The sequence below is a fragment of the Eschrichtius robustus genome, chromosome 12, assembly GCF_028021215.1.
Source record: "Eschrichtius robustus isolate mEscRob2 chromosome 12, mEscRob2.pri, whole genome shotgun sequence".
Lineage (NCBI taxonomy): Eukaryota > Metazoa > Chordata > Mammalia > Artiodactyla > Eschrichtiidae > Eschrichtius > Eschrichtius robustus.
The window spans coordinates 68336071-68354343 of NC_090835.1; the positions used below are offsets into that span (position 1 = coordinate 68336071).

Here is an 18273-nt window from a genome sequence, read left to right on the forward strand (position 1 = left end):
TGTGATCCAGCGGCAGGAGGCCCCTCTGCCGCCATTCCTGCTTATAGACCCTCACAAAGCTGGTGACTGGATGACAGATGTTCTGCAGAAAACCCCACATCTCCACAGCCCCCCCTTGCTTCCTCCCTCCAAATTTCACTCTTTCAAAGGGGAACCTAATTCACATCCCAAACCATAGCTTCAAAGGAGTGGGGAAGATGCCGAATGCCAGACCACCATATCTGTCACAGCCCCAAGCCCACTGTATGTCAGATGCCCTGCTCTCTCCCTCACCTGGTTCCAAGGCCTCCTGGGATGCTCCACCACACCCTGGGCCCCTGCCCTGTGCTCCCCAGGCACCCATCACAGAGGGTACCACACTGATGAAGCCATGTACTGGTCTGTCTCCCCAGGTCACTCAAAGTAAGCCCCCTGAGGACAGGGAATGTAGCTACCTTGTTCAAGGCCACATCCCCTATCTTGCCAGGCTGGGAGAAGGAAGCAAGCCTACCTAGTCTGGGAGAAAAAGCAGTGGAGGAAAAAGTGGCAGAATCCCAAGCTATTTAACCTGAGTCTCAGTTTTAACACCTGTAGAATGGGGGCAATAGCATTACTGACCTGGTAGGGGGTTGAAGGATCTGAGAGAACATAAGCATTTAGTATGTGCTCCTCAACTTCCCCTTTTCCTCAGGTTTTTTCCCCGAGATTGGTGAGGAGCTGGGCTTCCCTGGGTTCCAGCCCTGAAGTAGGCAGCTGATGAAGTTCATGGTATCCTGGGGCCATGCAGGGTGGGCTGCTGGCTCAGGGCAGGGGGGCAGAGTGGTGCCCGTCTCCTGGGCCGTCCTATTCATTGGAGAGTTTTTCCCTCGAAAGTTGGAAGCAGAAAAGGCCCTCCTCCCTCTCTGGCCCTGCCAGGCTTCCTGGCAGCAGAGCCTGTGGTCAGCAGGGCCCAGAGGATGGATCCTGCCAGATGACCAGATGTACTAGTAGCTGGGTGACTCTCCAGGAGAGTGGTCACTGTGCACTAGGGTGACCCTATATCAGGCTTACCCAGGCCAGTCCTGTTGATATGGTCCAGGTCAACCCAGTTGCAATGGGCCAGGTCAGGTTCACGTTCCTAGTCTAGTCACAACTATTAATAGTAACTCCTTTTGCTCTTAAGTGCTCTGCTTGTCTCTAATAGCTGGGAATACATATCCTATGATCCAGGATTTCCTCTCCTAGGCATGTACCCAACAGAAATTTGTACATCTACTTACCAACAGACACTAGAACATTCACAATAGCACTATTTGTAATAGCCCCAAACCAGAAACTATCTAAATGTCCTTCAACAGAATGGATATCTAAACTGTGGTACATTCACACCACTTAACTATGCAGCAATGAGAATGAACATCCTGCAGCCACATGCAATGACATGAATGAATTGCAGACAAAACACTAAATAAAGGAAACTAACCCAGAAGAGTACCTAACCTGTGATTCCATCCATACAATGCACCTGAAAGGTGAAACCAGAGGATGCTATTAGAAGTTGGGACGGTGGTGACATAAGGGGAGGCTGGAGATGTTCTATCTCTTGACCTGCGTGCTGGGGACACAAGGGTGCTCACTTTATGAAAATGCAGTGAACTGAACAAAGGATTTGTGCATTTTCTGTATGTATAGTTTTCATCAGTAACAGGTTTACTTTAAAAGGTTTCCTGGTTTGGACAATAGGTAAAATAATTCCTGTTCCTCCTCTGCCCACTTCTTCCCGTCTACCTTCCATGTTGGGCTGGACACACAGAACATCATCACATCTCATCCCCACGCCTTCTGGAAAACCTTGACTAACTCAGTCACTAAATGGAATGATCACACTGGTCTTTTCCTCTACTCTTCTAAGAGCTACAGTTGACTCAAAAGCAAGAGGTAAACTGATTAAGCAAATATATTGACTGCAGAGATGAATCGAGACACGAATCCCCACAGAATGCTAAGGGACACCCCTACCTACCAAAACCTCCACATTTCCAAGCCACAACTGAGAGATCGCTAGGCCCTGCTACTCCACTTAGTAAGGCAGGGAAAGAACTAACATTCACTGGGAAGAATTTCAACAGCCCAAGTGAAAATGAGCTTAACCTTCAGCTGTCCTGAAAAATAAAGTTGACCCGAATTCCCCATTCCCTGGACATTCCTGATGGGTTCGCTGAAGTTCACTGGGTTGTCCTTGTGAAAACTGTATAATCCAACTCTGACGTAAGAAAATGCTTCCTGCGGGGAAGACTGGTTCTGATATGGCTGATTCCCCGGACTCCTTCCTGAGGCCTTGACTAAAGGGGTTGATGCCCCAGGCCTAGAACTGCTCCCTCTACCAGACTGTTCCCCAGAGGCCACCCACCCAGCCCCTACCTACCCAAATCCCATTAAAGCCTGCCCAAGTCCATCTCCTCCAGACTTCCCTGACACCAGCCCCTCCCCGCCAGCTCCCATCCTCTCTCCTCCTGTAGCACCCAAGTCTCTCTTAAAGCACCTAACCCCCTAATTCAAGTTTCAAGAGTGCAGGGAACTCTTTTTCATTGTTTCATTCTTTCAATGAAACTCTATTTCATTTCATAGTTTGTTCATTGTTTTACCCTAAGAGTTTGAACTAGTTTTTGGTACACAGTAGGCCTACAATAAATAATGAATGAATGATTGAATGTTTTCTCCTCATGGCATCTCTGCAATTGTTACTCAGCTTTCTCTGGTGTGTTCCTGGTTGATTCCTCTACACATGAAATTCGCTGGGGCAAGGACTATGTCTTATTCATCTTTATCCCTGTCATTCACCCTTCTGCTTAATAAATACTTATTGAAGAGGAAAAAAAGGAAGTCAATTCGGGGCATTTGCAATCCAGAAAGAATGGAGGTGGGGGTCAGTGGGTAGAGTTATTTGGATTTCAAGGGTGTGGGTGAGGAACAAGCTACTATTGATATGTTTGCCTACAAATTTATGCTTGCCTCCTTCCAGAGGGTTTGAGGTGGCTTACAAAAATACACAGACATAATACAAGGTAACAAACAAGTCGGTGAAGAAATCAGGACGAGGGGAAAATAAGAGTAGGAAAAATAAGATCAAGTCGGCTCGTTAGAAGTGGGCCAAAAAGTTGGCCAAGTTTTCCCACAGCCCATTCGCGACGGAAGGCCCTCTCCCTTCCCCACCTCCCCTCCCTCTCAGGGGCCACCACTGGCCTCACAAGGCCAGGGAGAGCTGCCCCGAGCTTAGCTGCGCCAAGGGGAGGGGCCTAGAAAGGCCGCCAGCCCCGGAACCCGGGCCTGGAAGCCTGGGCAGCCTTGGGGAAGGCTGTGGGTAGGGGCGCGCGGCTCTGGGTGGTCTCTCCCTGGCCCCGGCGTGGGCGCCCGGGTTGCTGGCAGGGGCCTGTGACCCAGGCGGGTAGGGTAAGGGCCTAAGGGTCGCTCTTACACTCAACACTGCAGAGGTTCTCGAGCTAGCAACTCAAGGCCCTCCAGCCAAACCTACTTGCGGCCTACTACGCGCGCGCTCTGCAGGCAGGGCACAAAGATGGAGGGAGCAGCGCGCCTTGCACCCCGCCCCACCCCCCGCTCCAGACAAAGGGGCAGGCTGCCCCTCCCCCAGCCTCGCCCTCGCGTTCCCCCTCCACCCTCCTCTCCCTTCAGGCCGCCCTTCGGTGACTTCCTCTCCCCTTCCGGGGCAGCCTGGGCACTTCTCAGAAACTACGTTCCACCTGGGCGCGCGGCGGGGAACGGGCGCACGGAGGGCGCCCTCCCGGCCCACTCCTAGCCCCGGCCGGCCCTAGATCCGCGCCCTCCTCTTTGAACCCACAGGATTGGCCCCCAGCGCCTTCCCGCCCTGGCGTCCCCGCCCCCACCCGGCCGAGCACGTGCTGCCCCCGGCCCGAGCGCCCGCCCGGCCCCGCTCCCCACCCCCACCGGAAACATTCCTGAAACATTCCTGAAACTAGGAGGCCCGGCCCCTCTGGTTCCCCACCCCGCCTCCACGCTGGGCTCAGGGTTTTCCTGGCGTCCCCCTCCACCGCCGGCTCGCCCCCTGAGGAGGGGGCTGGGCCGGGGCCTCCAACGGCCAGGGAGGAAGAAGGGGAGCAAGGAAAAACATGAGTCACAGCCGTGTGTCACTGGGCCGCATTGCAATTCCCTGAACCACGGGAGGTGTGGAAGGCCGCCTCAGGGACCAGGGGCGGGGAGGTGCAGGCCCAGCCTGCAGGGCGCGCCTGACAGCGCCCTTTCTTCTCCCACCGCCCTCCCCGCCATCTTCCCACTTCGGCTTCCTTCTCGTTTGTACAAGTCTTTGTTGCGCCGGGCGTGGCGGGTACGGCGTGCGTAGACCCAGTTCCTGCCCTCAAAGTGCTTCCAGGCGACCACCGGCTAACGCTTTCTTATTTTTTAAAAAAGCCACAGCGGAAGGGGCCAGGGTACCAGGAGGGATCGCTGGTCTCCAAAACACCATCCGGGTCACCTAAAGGAATGAACCCTTCCTCAGGTTTACCTGCAAAGGAGCCAATCGTTTGCCTCGTTTGAAGGCTGCACCTTGATTATGGTTCACTCGGGCCCATTAATAAATTTAAACCCTGGATTTCACAAGTTTCACGTTTGAATTTCACAAGACCTGCATTTCACCAGTCAGCCACACGCGGGTTGGCACCGAAATGCACATGCTGACACCTGTCCGCCCAGGGAAAATCTAGGAGCCGCGTACCTGGGCGAAGGGAGCGGCGGGTAGGCCGCGAAATTCTCCAACCGGCGTTTCTCTCCACCCCTGCCGCCCGCACGGACCCCCGCAAGCACAAACACCCGCCCACATCCACGCGCCCCGCGGGCGCCAGGCCCACACACCCGGAAGGCCCCAAGAGGTGACTCTCCTGGGGACCCCCTTTCCATGCAGTAAGGGCGCCCTCTCCCCCCCGAAGGACTGCTTGGTGACGCCTCTAAACACCTCCCCCCGTCTCCCGGCCGGGACTGTGGGAAGTGGGCCGTGGCCTCGGGTTCCCAGCCCAGGCCTCCCGCGCGCGCCCGCCCCCAGAAGCCCGGCACCGCTCGCCCCTCCCCGAACTCAGCACCCACCCGCGCGGCAGCGGCGGCGGCTGGCGGGCGGCCGCCCTTTTAAATCCCCGGGCTCATTTGCATGGCCCCGCCCCCCCAGTGACACGGCTGGCGCGGGCGGGCCCGTCCCCCCTGCCCCTGGGTCGCTCTTTTTAAGCTCCCCTGAGCCGGGGCTGCGCTCCTCTAATTGGGACTCCGAGCCCGGGCTATTTCTGGCCCTGGCGCGGCTCCAAGAAGGCGTGAGTTCGCGGCCCCTCCGGTGGCTCCTTTTTTTCATATCTATCATTTAATTAAATTATTTATTTATTGAGGCCGCGCACGGGCCGTGCCTAGCTTCCTGCCCCTCGCCATCCTTCGGGGGAGGGGGAATATTTTTGTCCCCCCGCCTGGATGTGACATATAAATACCCCGCGGGGGCCTGGGCGGCGAGCACGCGGCGGCGGCGGTCTCTGAGCGCCTCTGCTCTCTCTCCCGGTTTCAGATCCGCATTTGCTACCAGCGGCGGCGGCGGCGGAGCCAGGCCGGTCCTCAGCGCCCAGCACCGTCGCTCCCGGCAGCCCGGAGCGCGCACCGCAGGCCGGCGGCCGAGCTCGCGGTGAGTCGTCCCCGGGGCCCGCGGCGGCGGCGGCGGAGGGGGGCGCCCGCGCCCCCGCTGCACGCCGCCCCTCCTGCAAGCCGCCCGGGGCTGCAGCGCGCGCCTCCGGCTTTATTCCCAGGCCGGGGCTGCGCGAGCCGCCGGCGGGGGAGGGCCGCGCGGCGCGGGGGCGGGCGGCGGGGCCCGGCGGCGCGGGGAGGGCACCGGCACCCCTTCCCCCGCGCCGCGGGCGCCCTGCGGGGGGCGGGGACCCGGGAAAAGCGCGCGGTGGGGGAGGGGGCGCGCGGCTGCGGCGAGCGCGAGTTGTGCACCCGGCGGAGCCCGGTGCACCTCGCGCGGCCGCCGCTCCCGCCCGAGCCCGAGCCCGGGCCTGGGTTGTGGGGGGCGGGGAGAGGAACGGGCTGCGGCGACAGGGGAGAGTGGGGGGCCGGGTGGCCCCTGCAGCCTGGGGAAGTTCTAGAAGTGAGGGGGATGAGCAGGGACCCCGCAATTCGGCCTTACTCCAGCTCGGCCTTTCTCCTGGCGCCCCTCCGCAGATGAGGCCGAATCGCCGGCCTGGGTTTGGGGCTTCACCCCGACCCCACCTCTGGCCTGGCCCGCGCCTCTTCAGCCCCCAGGGCCCGGCCTGCCTTCCGCCCCCACAAACTGGTTTCTCTGCTTTGCTGGGCTCTGTTGGAACTAGTCCCTTTGACTCCCCGTTTCAATTTTTTTTTCTGGGGCTTTATTTTGCGGGGAGGGCGCGGAGGGAGGTGGCTTTCTTCCTCTCCCCCGCGCGCGCCAGGTTTCCTGCCCCAAGGCGGGCTTGGGTGCCCCCTCTGGCAGGAAGTGGGGCCGGGTGCACCCTCGTGGCGGTGCATGCGGTCGGGGTGCACCGGTTTCCCGCGCCTGCGAAAGCGGCCTGCGCCCCTCCCCCCCGCGCTCTAGCCCCCAGTCCCGCCGGCCGACCTGCAACCGCCGGGCGCAGACACTTGCAGAGTCACCCTGGGCCCCGGGTCTGCAACAGGGATGACAGGGACTTTACCAGCCCCCAGACGGGTAAGGAAAGTGGCGGGCTAGAAGGGTCGCCAGCAACCCACTCCATCCTGCTCGCCAACTTGCTCTGTGACCTTGGGCAACTCATCAGCCCTCTCTGGGCTACTATTTTGGGGAAAACAAGGTGGTTCCAGGATGATTTCCTAGAGTCATTCCTGCAGATTGCCTCAGCATTTGTGGAGCCCACACTGCGTGCACAGTGTGTGGAGGAGACAGGCTTGAGGCCTGAAAGGGCTTATTACCAACTGAAGGATTGAAGTCGGACCCTAAACATGGCTTTGCCAAGCCAGGTCTCTCTGATGTTCAGAAACAGGTGGAAGAGACAAGCATTTGTTGGTCTCACCAGAGAGGGCCTCAGGCCTTGCCTTCTCTGGAGTCCTGGATCTGGGGTGGGGGTGAGCGGATTAAAGGGTCCCCAGCAGCAAGAGGTGGGGGGAAACACCAGGGACACCCACCAGGATCCCCAGGCAGGCTGGCCCAGGCTTTATGGGATTAGGGGCTGGCTTTGCCCAACTGGAACCACCTCTCCGAGGGGGCCTCCAGCAAACCTCATGTGAGGTCAGCTCTCATTTAGCTGATTAATTGTGATGTTTAGTTTTGAAGGGGGACCTGTGGTGTAATATAAGATTCTAATCACTGCCTGCAATTACAGAGCAGGCCAAGCCACTAATGATGGAGCAGGATAAATCACCAACCACCTTGTTTAAAAGGGTCTTCAAGTCTGAAATATTATAAAATGGAATAATTACCAAAGTCCCGCCGTCTGGAGAATTTCAGTACTTGAGGATCGGGGGCCTCAGGCCCTCTAACAATCACAAGTTTGCAAAAACAGTCTTTCCTCTCATTGGGTTAAAATTGGAAATTGTCTGAATCTGAAAAGGGGAAAGAAAGTCATTCTCAAACGTTCTAGTTCTCATTTTGATCTGGAATGAAGCTTTCTGTTGTTTAAGCGTTTTTAACTTTTACCTGGTTTGATCCTTGCCGCAGTCTGGAGAGGTAGGTGAGGCAGGTGCCTTATCATTACCCACATTTTATAGATTGAGGGGCTTTCAGAAGTGGAGCCACTTGGGCCCACCCTTTGCCAAGGGCAGCCAGGGATTGGTTATCAGGGAGGTGTGGAACCATAGGCCTCCCAGGACGCGTCTCTATCTGTAACTTGGGGATAATAACGGGGAGGACAGGGATGGGGGTGCGAGGGCCCTCGCTGTCCTTTCTCAGCCTCTGGAAGAGACTCCCAAATACTCCTTGCAGAGGGGGGTTTCAGATAAATTCTATATTAATAGGGCTGATGAAGCACAAACAGGCCTCTAAGGAGAGGGGAGATGCTAGAAAAGGACCAAGGAGCTTTTAGGATCAGCCCTGCTAGGGCTTCAGGGAGTCAGCTAGCATGTGTTATGAGGGCCCCTCTCAGTTGGACAAGTCCCTGCCCCTCGTGTAAGGAGGCATCAAAGAGAAAGATCTCATCTCACTCCAGGTGGGTGGGGGCGGGTAAGGGGGAAGAGGAGATTCACCTTTCAGCTTTGGGTTTCTTTTCCTCCTCCCACCTCACCCACTGCGGTTTTAACCCCCTTCACCCTTCTTTCCAAATCGTCCCCGTCTTTGAACCCCCAAGGCTTTTACTCAGGGAGAGAGCAGCGGAAAGAACTGGTGGGGCTCTGGCAGATGGGCAGTACCGTGGACGAGGTGGGCCGGGGATTGATGTCTATGGCTGCCAGATGCCCGGGGCTCATTCTCTGCTTACCTTTCCTCCCTTGTTCCCTGCGAGCTACCCAGGCTCGGTTTTCTTTTGAAGAGAAGGGACAGCTTGGTGGAGGGAGGGGGCCCTGGCAGTGTGAGGACCCCATCTCACCCACACTGTTGCCAGGGCGGCCTTACCCACAGCCAGGACTGGGCTGGCTGGGCTCTTGGGCCCGGGCCCTGTGGGGCTGGCAGGACGACAAAGAGCCGTTCTGAAGAGGAGATAAGGAGCTGATTAGGGCCAACGGCCCAGCCCCGCCCTGTGGCTGCAAGCTGGGCTGGGCAGATGCCCCCATCGGCCCTGGTGGGAATCGCGGGGACCCCTGGGAGCAGGCAGTTTCCTCCCGGACATTTTGAGGGTGGGAGTGGTGAGGGGGTAGGAGGCGGCTAAAGCAAGAGGTTTTGTTTAAAACAACTTTTCCCGCCTCCCAGCATCCCAGCCGTCGCTCCTCCACCTGCTCTGCCGACAAGGGAAGATGAGCGAGTCGAGCTCGAAGTCCAGCCAGCCCTTGGCCTCCAAGCAGGAAAAGGACGGCACTGAGAAGCGAGGGCGGGGCAGGCCGCGCAAGCAGCCTCCGGTGAGTCCCGGGACGGCGCTGGTAGGGAGTCAGGTGGGTGTCCAAACCTTTGCCTCGGTTTACCTCTTTGGGCTAGGGAGGTGCCAGGCGTCTTGGCAGGTGAAAACAGGACTGGCAGGGCGCAGCGTCATTCCTGTACACGTGTGTTCTCCCCACACATGCATCCCTGGTGCCTGAGAGCCTGGGAGAGAAGTGCAGCCTGAGGGAGCCCTGAGCCCGAGCCCGAAAGTCCAAGCCAGAAGTGACCCTGTAGTCACGCAGGCCAGTCAGTGCTTATACACTGTGGTAAACCACCCACCCTTTATTTCCAGTCCATCGTGGACCAGTGCATTTATGAAACAGTAAAGATGAATTATAGAAACGTGAACATTTACATAAGTAAGCCCAGCATTTTTTGTTATTATACTCACTGCACACGATAGTACTTTGTTAATTTACTATGAAATTTACTATGAAGGTTTCTAAATACTTACTGTATGTTTCTGTAGTTCCTCATCCCAGGACAGTAACAGTTTCTGGGCCAGCACCTGTTCACGGGCCTCCTTGAGTGGCCCTGGATTGGGCTTTGCCCCAGCTCTGTAAAAGGAAACGGAAGCCCAAGAAGCTTAAAATGTTGGGGAGTTGGTGGCAGAGTGACTGAGAGCCCTGGTTCTGCCCCTCACAAAGGTCCCGTGGGGTTAAAAGGCCAGCCTGGCACTGTGGGCACCCCAGGGAGCTTGGCCAGTCAGGCTGTGGGGAACACCTGCTACATGGGGGAGATCTTGGTTTCTCTCACAGAGGGGCAGCTATCCCTACGTAAGGGGCAGCCGTTGGTGAAGGCCCATTACTTCCCTTTCGTGGGGGAGAGGAGAGGAGAGCAGTTGAGGTCGATCCTTGCTCTTTACACATCAGGCAGCTTGTGTCCACCGGGCCCCGGTCGGTGCCCCCCATCTGTAGGTGGAGAGGCCTGTACTGACTCTCAGGAGCCGTGAGGAGTCTGATGGGTGGTGGAATTCAGCTGCCTCTTTCAGAGCCCACAGTTTGTGTGTGGGGAGCTCATCCTCTTAGTCTCGTTCCCTAGGCCCACCCCTGCCGCCTGTTAGCTTGTGGTCAGTGGGGGTGTCAGAGAAGGGGTGTTGGGTTACTGGACCGTGAAGAGCCCCCAGGCAGCCGCCTTGGGAAACCATAGCTGACGTGCCTTTGCTGCCCAGCTTCTATGCATTATGTAGCGGTTTTTTATTCTGTCTCGGGCTTATTAAAATTTCAGCGACACCAATGGGCAGGGATCTCTGGGGTTCTGAGATCTGGACATAACTCCTTCTCCCTAGGAGGCAGCCTGAAGGGAGTCTGGTTTGCAGGTAGAGGCTATAGGTTCCCTCTAGGGGGAAGGGGGATCCTTTCCCCTCTTCTGCATCATCTGAGGGGGTGGGCAATGATCACAGCCCAGTGCTGGACACTTGTACATTTTTCATTTAGTTTTCGTGACACTCTGCAAGGTAAGTCTTGTCACCATTTACAGATGAGGGAAACTGAGGCTCAAGCATTAAGTGTCTTGCCCAAGATCTTAGAGCTAGTCAGTGGCCGAGCTGGCATGTGGACAGAGCTGCCTAAGAGTGTCTTTCTGCCCCCATGACACCCTTCCCAGAGGCCTTCTGGTCTCTTGTCATTTTGCTGTCATAGGGAAGCAAGGGGAGAGACTTTGTAAAAGATATTCAGACGGAGAACCTGAATCCCAAGGGCTGCCTGCCATGATTCCTGTGGATTCCAGAGTTGGGGGATGGCTTGCAGACTTAATTCTCCTGGGCTGGGGCAGAGGGCTCTGTCCTGAAAAGGGTGGGGCAGGTGGCTTCTGTGTCCCTGACTGCCCCATCTGTCTTTGCAGAAGGAGCCCAGCGAAGTGCCAACACCTAAGAGACCTCGGGGCCGACCGAAGGGGAGCAAAAACAAGGGCGCTGCCAAGACCCGGGTGAGGCTTGAGGAGGGCCCTCTCCCCACGACAGCAGCTATAGGAGGTCTGGGAAAGGGCTGGCTTGTCCTCATTCTTGGCACCCTCTTTTTCTCTGGCATATGGGGGATGATGTGTCTTTGCTAATTGAAGAGAGTGGGGCAATGACTGAGGTCCCACTTCTGGGGCCTTGGTCCTGCCCAGGACAATGGGGAAATCGAGTCAGATGTCCCGCAGCTTTCCTGGCCTGGAGAGAGGCGAGTTGGGAGGAGCGAAGGGGCAGGTCCTGGGCTGAGAATGTCACCTTTTCTCCCGGAGGCCCCCTGGCTCCTGAGGGAGTGGGGAGAAGCAGGGAAGGCCAGATCTACAGTGGCATCAGCCTTTCAGAGAAGTTATTTTGTTTTTTATTTTATTTTTTCTAAGACACGACTCATATCCTCTGAGTCATGGGTGGAGGAGGGAGTGGGGGGCGTGTGTGTATGTTGGGGTGGGGGGGGGCAGTGTGGCTGGCCAGTCATCACCAGCTGGACTCGGGTGGGCCTGCTGGGCTGAGAGTCCTGGGCTGCCCCGAGCAGAGGAAGGTAGTTCTGCCCCTCCCTGCTCTCCCTCACCATCCAGGGCACTGGTCATTGGGTGAGCACCGTCAGGAACATCTTTGACTTAGTGGATCTTTTCTCTGACCATCTAGAAAACCACCACAACTCCAGGGAGGAAACCAAGGGGCAGACCCAAAAAACTGGTAGGTGAACAGGTGGCGGCAGCTTGGCTCTTCTGGGGAGGCTGTTAAGAGTGGGAGATGCCCCATCCTGTGCCCGCACAGGAACATGGCTCTCCCTGACCTGCAGGGCCAGGAATGGTGAGACTTCATGTTTTACCCAGGCCCGGAGAGGGGAAGGGATTTGCCCAGGGCTCAGGGTTCCTGGCACCCAGCCCAGGGCTTTTAAAGGGCTGTGTCCATGAGAAGTGAGGGGTCCCAGGTACCAACCAGACCAGACTCCCTGCGCTGCCCTACTGGGGGTGGTCCCTGTCTCTCCTTCCTCTGCTTCTAGAACAGACTCAGAACTTCTAGGGTGAACTTGGAGGTCAACTATTAGTGTTTCTCCCCCGCCGCCATTATAGAAATGAGGACAAAGGGAGGTTTAAGGAGCAGCAAAGGAGCTCAGGCCTGGGCGGGCGGGCGAGGGGGTCACGTTGGGTGGGGGCTGAGGTGCGATGCCGCAGGGAGCTACCTCCTCAGGGAGGCGCCGTCCATCTCTAGGCCCCAGTAGCTGGTAATGAAAGTAGGCAGGTTGAGCCGGGAGATGCCTCCAGGGGGTCCACCGCAGTGAGGGCCCTCCCGGCCCTTTACTGTCCCCAACCTGTCTTCCCTGAGGCGTTCATTCCTCGAGCGTGAGCCGAGCCACCACGGGGTGAGGGGGGCTCGGGGTGCTGGCTGGGCCCCAGGAGTGAGTAACAGGAAACAAGTTGTTTTGGAGTTTGTGCCTGGCACGGGGGCCCCGTGTGGTGTCCCGACATTCCCGCCCAGTGAGTGAGCCCCGGCGGCACACACTTCCCCTTCCTCCCCGCCCTGGCCTGGGGTCAGCCCGTGGCCACCGCTCCGCAGCCCAGCAGCTGCCCCTGCAGGCCAAGGCCACTCGGTTCCCCTGCACCCACCAGGGGGGCTCATGCAGCCTCCAGCCACCCCTTCCCTCCTCATTTCCTCTCCCTGGCTGCCTCCTCTCCTCCCCTGCCCGAGAACCAGTCACTTCCTTGCTTCCTCGAGCTCAGTGGTGCCCCGAGCTCTGCCAGGTACCCCCGCCGTGGGCTTGGGGGCCAAGGGGCCTGGCTCTGTGTGAGAGCAGCATGTATGTGGTTTTTTTTCCCTCCCTTTAAATTCTTCCTTTTTTATGAATGAAACTGGGCCGTGGAGGTTGCTGAGTCACCCACACACTCAGCCCTGACTCATCCCCCTTCTGGAGAGCCAGGGAGTGCGGGGAGGGGTTGGGGGCGAGCTTGGCCCCTGGTGGGTGGAGGAGGAGGGGGACAGGCCTGGCATTCCTGCTGATGGCCCTGCCCACCCTGCAGGAGAAGGAGGAAGAGGAGGGCATCTCGCAGGAGTCCTCAGAGGAGGAGCAGTGACCGTGCCGTGCCGCCCGCTCCCTCACCGAGGAGCAGTTTCCTTCTGGGACTGGACAGCTCCGCTCCGCTCCCACTGCCCCCACCCCTTCCCCCAGGCTCTCATGTCACCGCCACCCACCTGCGCCCTCACCACCACACTACACAGCACACCAGCCGTCGCCGCAGGGCCCCCGGGGCCCCGAGTCGGGAGCAGTTTCCTTTGATTTCAGGTCCCAGCGACCCCTGACCCACGGCGCCTGACTTCCCACTTAGCTGCTCCCGCGCTGCTGCATCCCCACTCCCTCAGTGTGGGGACCTTGCTGGCTGGGCTCTTGGTTTCGGGGTCCCTTCTAATCCCCGACTCTTCCCTCTGGCTTCCCATTAAGGGGCCTGGGAGGGCTCCCCTGGCCTTAAAAAGGGGCCCAAGCCCCATCTCATTCTGACATGCCCCACTCCCACTGTACTAGCGGCAGCAGGTGTGGCCACTGGAGAGGTGATTGGCCCCAGATGCCCCCGACCAAGCTGTGTCTCACCAGGGGTGGCTCACACCCCCTTTGCTTCCTTCCCACCTTGCCTAGTCCCTGCAGTAGGTTGGGCCGCCCCCTTGGGGGCACAGGAAGGCAGGCAGGAGGGGTTTAAGCCCCCTCCCCCCTCTAAGCAGGCTCCAACCTACCTTGCCCTCACCCCTGGAATCCAGTGAAGTGATGAAAATGCAGAGTCCCCTTTATCCAGGTGAGGCCCAGGAGGCCTGGGCTCCCGGTGGCAGCCACTTAAGGCGGGCTAGAGCCACTCCCTGTCCCCGTCTGCTTCCACTCTAGACCTCGGTTTCCCCTTCCTTCCCTCACTCGGGGCACTAATAACAAGGAGCTAGCCTTGCCCACTCCCATCCTTCTGCTCCTCCCCACCCCCCAAGGTTCTGGTTCCATCTTTCCTCTGTTCACAAACTACCTCTGGACAGTTGTGTTGTTTTTTGTTCAATGTTTCATTCTTAGACATCCGTCATTGCTGCTGCTACCAGCGCCAAATGTTCATCCTCATTGCCTCCTGTTCTGCCCACATTCCCCTCCTCCAAGATGCTCTTAGGGGAAGGGGCCTGGGGCAAAGCAGGCTGGGTTACCGACTACCCCAGTCCCAGGGAAGGTGGGGCCCTGCCCCTAGGATGCTGCAGCAGAGTAAGGAGGGGGGCCTGTGTTGACCGTCGGGTGTAGGGGCCACCTTCTCCCCCTGTTCTGTCAGGGAGGAGGTAGCCATTATTTGTCCCAGCCTGGGGCCCCCCCCCTCTGGTTTCCTATTTGCAGTTACTTGAATAAAAAAATATCCTTTTCTGGACTGAGTCTTTCTGTGATGGGTGCCTGGAATAGGGAAGGGTGGAAACCAAGGGTCTAGTGGGTGGGGGAGGAAGAAGAAAAAGCATTGGCGTCAGCTCCAGGGAAGGTAACTTAAGCCCCTCTTGAAGAAGTCAACTACACCCCTAGCCACAAAACATTTTATTTACAAAATATATATACTGAATATTATACATTAGGCCCTGTCACCATGGGAACAGCTCCAAAGCCAAGTCAGGGAGGGCTAGAGAAAGGTGGTGCCTGTGGAAGGGCAAAGCTCCACCCTGTCTCCCAGCCACCCTTCCACCCCAGAAGGAAAAATTCCCATTAGCTCCTGGGAGTGGCTGGTAGGCTCAGCCCACAAAGGACTGAAGGCCTAGCAGGGAGTGAGGTGACAGTGGGGGCTGACTGCTATGCAGGGCTTAGGACTGGGGGACAGATGGGAGGAGGAATGGAGACCCAGTATCCAGGAGGGGGAGCTGGGGGAAGCAGCAGGCTGCAGGGCCCTGGACGTTCCAGGACCCCATGGTTCTGAAGACCAGGACAGGGGGCTCAAGTCATGTCTTGACGTCCAGCAAGGGCATCCGCTTGTGCTGGTAGCCACTCTGCCAGCCATGGACCACCTGTAGGGGAGGAGACCCGCACCACAGGGCACAGTCCACAGCACAACTTGGGAGGAGGCACCCCACTAGCCACGGCCCACATGGGGAAGGCTGAGAGCAGAACCAGGCTCTGTCTTCAGGGGTATGAATAGAGCAGACCCACCTCTGCTGATTCTCCCTGTCCCCAGAGTGCTCACCTTGGGGTCTCCCACGTCAGAGAGCAGCTCCTGCTCAGCCTCGTGCAGCTCCTCAGCAGGGTCGTAGCTGTACACAGGGAGCAGGTGATGGCGAAGCCGGTCCACCCTGGGGAGCATGGGAGGGGGCTCAGCCCAGGGGACCCACTCCCCTTCTTCAGACACCTGACTGCCCTGTCTCTACTCCCCCTGGCAGGGGCACACTAGAGCTCTAACGAGACGTGTCTGGGCAGGAAAACCTAACAGGAGTGTAGGGAATTTCAGGTTTGTGTCTGAATGGCTGAGGAGCATCTTACATGTATGCAGGGATCTCAGATCCTATGGGAAGAACTTTAAGCACAATTCGGGGGAGGTGGCGCTGGGGGCAGGGACACTCACCGCTTTTTCTTCTGGACATACATTACCTGTAACAGAGACACAGCACTGTGGAGGCCGCTGAGCCCAGGATGGCCCACAAGTGACAGGGGTCCACCTCCACACCCTCCTCTCCCGTAACAGCAGGACAGCTGAGATGCTGTGTGCAGGCTGGACCAGGCCCACCCAGCCCTGCCTTCGCAAAGGTGTGGGTGTGTATGTATGTGGGGGCTCCTTACCACGGCCACCACCACCCCGACCAGGGTGATGAGGAAGAAGGGCCCCAACACATAGCCCACCATGGAGTCGCTGCTGGCCTGCGGGGCATTGGGCACTGTGGTGTTACTCATGACATCGGCAGGCAGAGGGCTGGGTAGTCAGCATGGGCAGTAGTACTGCCTCGGGAGGGCGCCTCCACTGGGCTCCCTGGGGAGGAGGAAGGAGGTTGTCAATTCCACCCAGGCTCCGGATTCCTCCCCAAGAGCTAGTAATATATGAAAACTTAGGTCAGGCACTGGGAAGAGGGATCTTCCAGGTCAATGTGCTGGGTTTAACCCTGCAGGGACTCAGCAAGTCCTGGGTGTAAACAGCACCAAAGGGAGGCCCAGACCCAGGGCCTGAGTCCTGCCCAGCTCCTATCCCCAAATCAGGATGGGGCTCAGCTCAGGTGCTGGCTGAACATTTGCAGATATCAATTCCCGAGGAGAGGTTAGATGTAGGTTCCCAGCTCCTGCCCCAACCTCCTGGGGTACTGGACTGCCAGCAGCTATCCAGTGGAGCAAAATGGGGATATTAGGTTAAAACATGAGGGTCCTGCATTGCAACCTAGGGGTGAGGTGGGAGCATCTGAAGGAGACCATCTCGGCCCGGGTCCAGTGCCCACACTTCGGTCTATATAGGTCCTATGCCCTCTTTGTCCCTGGAGTCACTCCAGGCATAGCCTGGGCATCGTCTCCCCCATCGGTCTCATATGCCAGGGTGGACACAAGTGGGCAGGGCTGGACTGCATCTGCGAGGTGATGTCACCGCCCCCTGGTCCCCACTCGGGGCTCCGCCCGGGTCCCTCCCCTCCTGGCCTGGGATGACAGGAGGAAGTGGAGAGGGTCAGCTCCCATGACAGACGCAAGGAGACTGTTCACGGGTGGCTGCACGCAGATGTACCCTGGTCCTTGACCCCGGTTCTCCTGGGCTTCTATCGGAGGGCAAGGTATGAGCTACCCGTCCCGCTACCCGTGGGGACTCCGGGCTCACCGAGTCGCATGCCCGTCCCATGGTCGAGGGGACATGCCGAGGTAGGGAGGGTGACAGGCCGTTCCTAGGATGCGGACCAGCAACGGAGAGCGGGAGGTAGTTCCCACGGCGCTGGGAGGCTCAGGCCAGGGGAAGGGAACTTAGGGGGAGCACAGAGGGCCCCGGGCATCCTGGCATCCCGACACCCCGAGGCGTGGACCTGTACCGGCGCTTTGCAGCCCATCCAACCCGGCCAAGCCTTACCTCCCGCCGATGCAGCCCGGAAAGGAACGCCCTCGGTTGGCTCCGGGGCCCCGGAAGAGCCGGCAGGCGCGTGATCAAAGGACCCGGGGAAATGGGCGGGGCCACAGTATCAGGGTGCAGCCAATCCGATGGCGGCAGGCAGACGGCCCGGAGGCTTCGGGAGGGGCCAATCCGGAGGCCGGGGATGCTGGCGGCGCCGTGCCGAGACGGCCTGGGCTGCAGGGCCCACCCTGTGACGGCAGGGGGCAGCCGAGGGCTGCGCAGCGGGGAGGGGCGGAGAGGGGCGGGGCGCGCGCGGCTTCCCAGCGTACCCCGGGGCGGACCCCTGCTATGCGGCCGCGCTTGGGAGCTCACATTCCAGGGAGAGGCCTGGCCTCCACTTTACTCGCACTTCTGGTTGGAGCCCAGTTACGCTCTAACGTTTAGCCCAGGCCCCACAAGGCCTCCAAAGCCCCACAAGGGCTTTGTTGAGCCCTCTAGACCTCCTAGCAGCGCAGACTGGCCCTCTGTGCTGTGCTCAGAGTGTGTAGGCAGGCCTTGGGTAGCCCCTGCCCAGCCTTGGACCTCAGGTCCACCCACCTAGCCACTCTCTCAGCGCCTCACTCTTAATGTTGGTAAAACAGGCTGCTGTAAGGATTAAACCATGACATGGGTAGAGCCTAGCACATAGCATGCCCAGAATTTTAAATTCCCTGTTAGCCTCTTTCCGGTTTTCCAGGGCACAGACGGAGCAGCAAGGTGAAGTTCCTCTGGGTCATAGGTAACTTGCCAAGTAGGTAAGCTTGGGTTGAAGCTTCGGTCGTCTGATAATTAAAATGTCACACACTTACTGGGGAAATTTGAATAAGATTGGTGGGTTTTACCAATGTCAGTATCCTGGTTGTGATGTTATACTATAGTTTTGCGAAAGTTAGCATCGGGGGAAGCTAAGCAAGGTGTACAAGGGATCTCTGTTATTTCTTACACCTGCATGTGAATCTAGTTACCTCGAATTGTGTGTGTATAGTTTTGTACCACACCTACCTTTCCATCACCAGAATCACACACAATTGGGAAAACTCCAGATGGGCAGGCGATGGAAAACACCTAAGAACATAAAGGTTGTGGCAGCCGAACCAGGTTGAGGCCCTCCTGGGTCCTCAAGTGCTACTGGAGATACAGGGATGCTGTGAGTCACCCTATTCTTTTTTTTTTTTTGGCTGTTCCGCCCAGCATGCAGGATCTTAGTTCCCCCACGAGGGATCGAACCCGTGCCCCCTGCCACTGGACCTGGAGTCCTAACCACTGGACCG

The 18273-nt window shown here is 58.1% G+C and overlaps 2 protein-coding genes across 8 annotated transcripts; one reads left to right on the forward strand and one right to left on the reverse strand.

Annotated features, from left to right (window-relative positions):
* Positions 1 to 5178: 5178 nt before the first annotated feature.
* On the forward strand, positions 5179 to 13745 carry HMGA1 (high mobility group AT-hook 1). 3 transcript variants are annotated; one of them, XM_068558624.1, is made up of 6 exons: positions 5180 to 5288; positions 5531 to 5644; positions 8846 to 9024; positions 10853 to 10936; positions 11604 to 11654; positions 12980 to 13745. In XM_068558624.1, the coding sequence occupies exons 3-6, from the start codon at positions 8890 to 8892 to the stop codon at positions 13031 to 13033; spliced, it is 324 nt and encodes a 107-aa protein (XP_068414725.1). In that variant the 5' UTR covers positions 5180 to 5288; positions 5531 to 5644; positions 8846 to 8889; the 3' UTR covers positions 13034 to 13745. The 3 variants fall into 3 exon arrangements, with proteins under 3 accessions (XP_068414727.1, XP_068414725.1, XP_068414726.1); XM_068558625.1 differs by having other exon boundaries at positions 8846 to 8991; XM_068558626.1 differs by lacking the exon at positions 11604 to 11654 and having other exon boundaries at positions 5179 to 5288.
* A 739-nt stretch (positions 13746 to 14484) lies between these two features.
* On the reverse strand, positions 14485 to 17055 carry SMIM29 (small integral membrane protein 29). 5 transcript variants are annotated; one of them, XM_068558439.1, is made up of 5 exons: positions 16982 to 17055; positions 15727 to 15913; positions 15512 to 15537; positions 15137 to 15203; positions 14485 to 14960 (listed from the first exon to the last, which is right to left on the reverse strand). In XM_068558439.1, the coding sequence occupies exons 2-5, from the start codon at positions 15835 to 15837 to the stop codon at positions 14895 to 14897; spliced, it is 270 nt and encodes an 89-aa protein (XP_068414540.1). In that variant the 5' UTR covers positions 15838 to 15913; positions 16982 to 17055; the 3' UTR covers positions 14485 to 14894. The 5 variants fall into 5 exon arrangements, with proteins under 5 accessions (XP_068414540.1, XP_068414538.1, XP_068414541.1 ...); XM_068558437.1 differs by having other exon boundaries at positions 15137 to 15242; XM_068558440.1 differs by lacking the exon at positions 15512 to 15537 and having other exon boundaries at positions 15137 to 15242.
* Positions 17056 to 18273: the final 1218 nt, after the last annotated feature.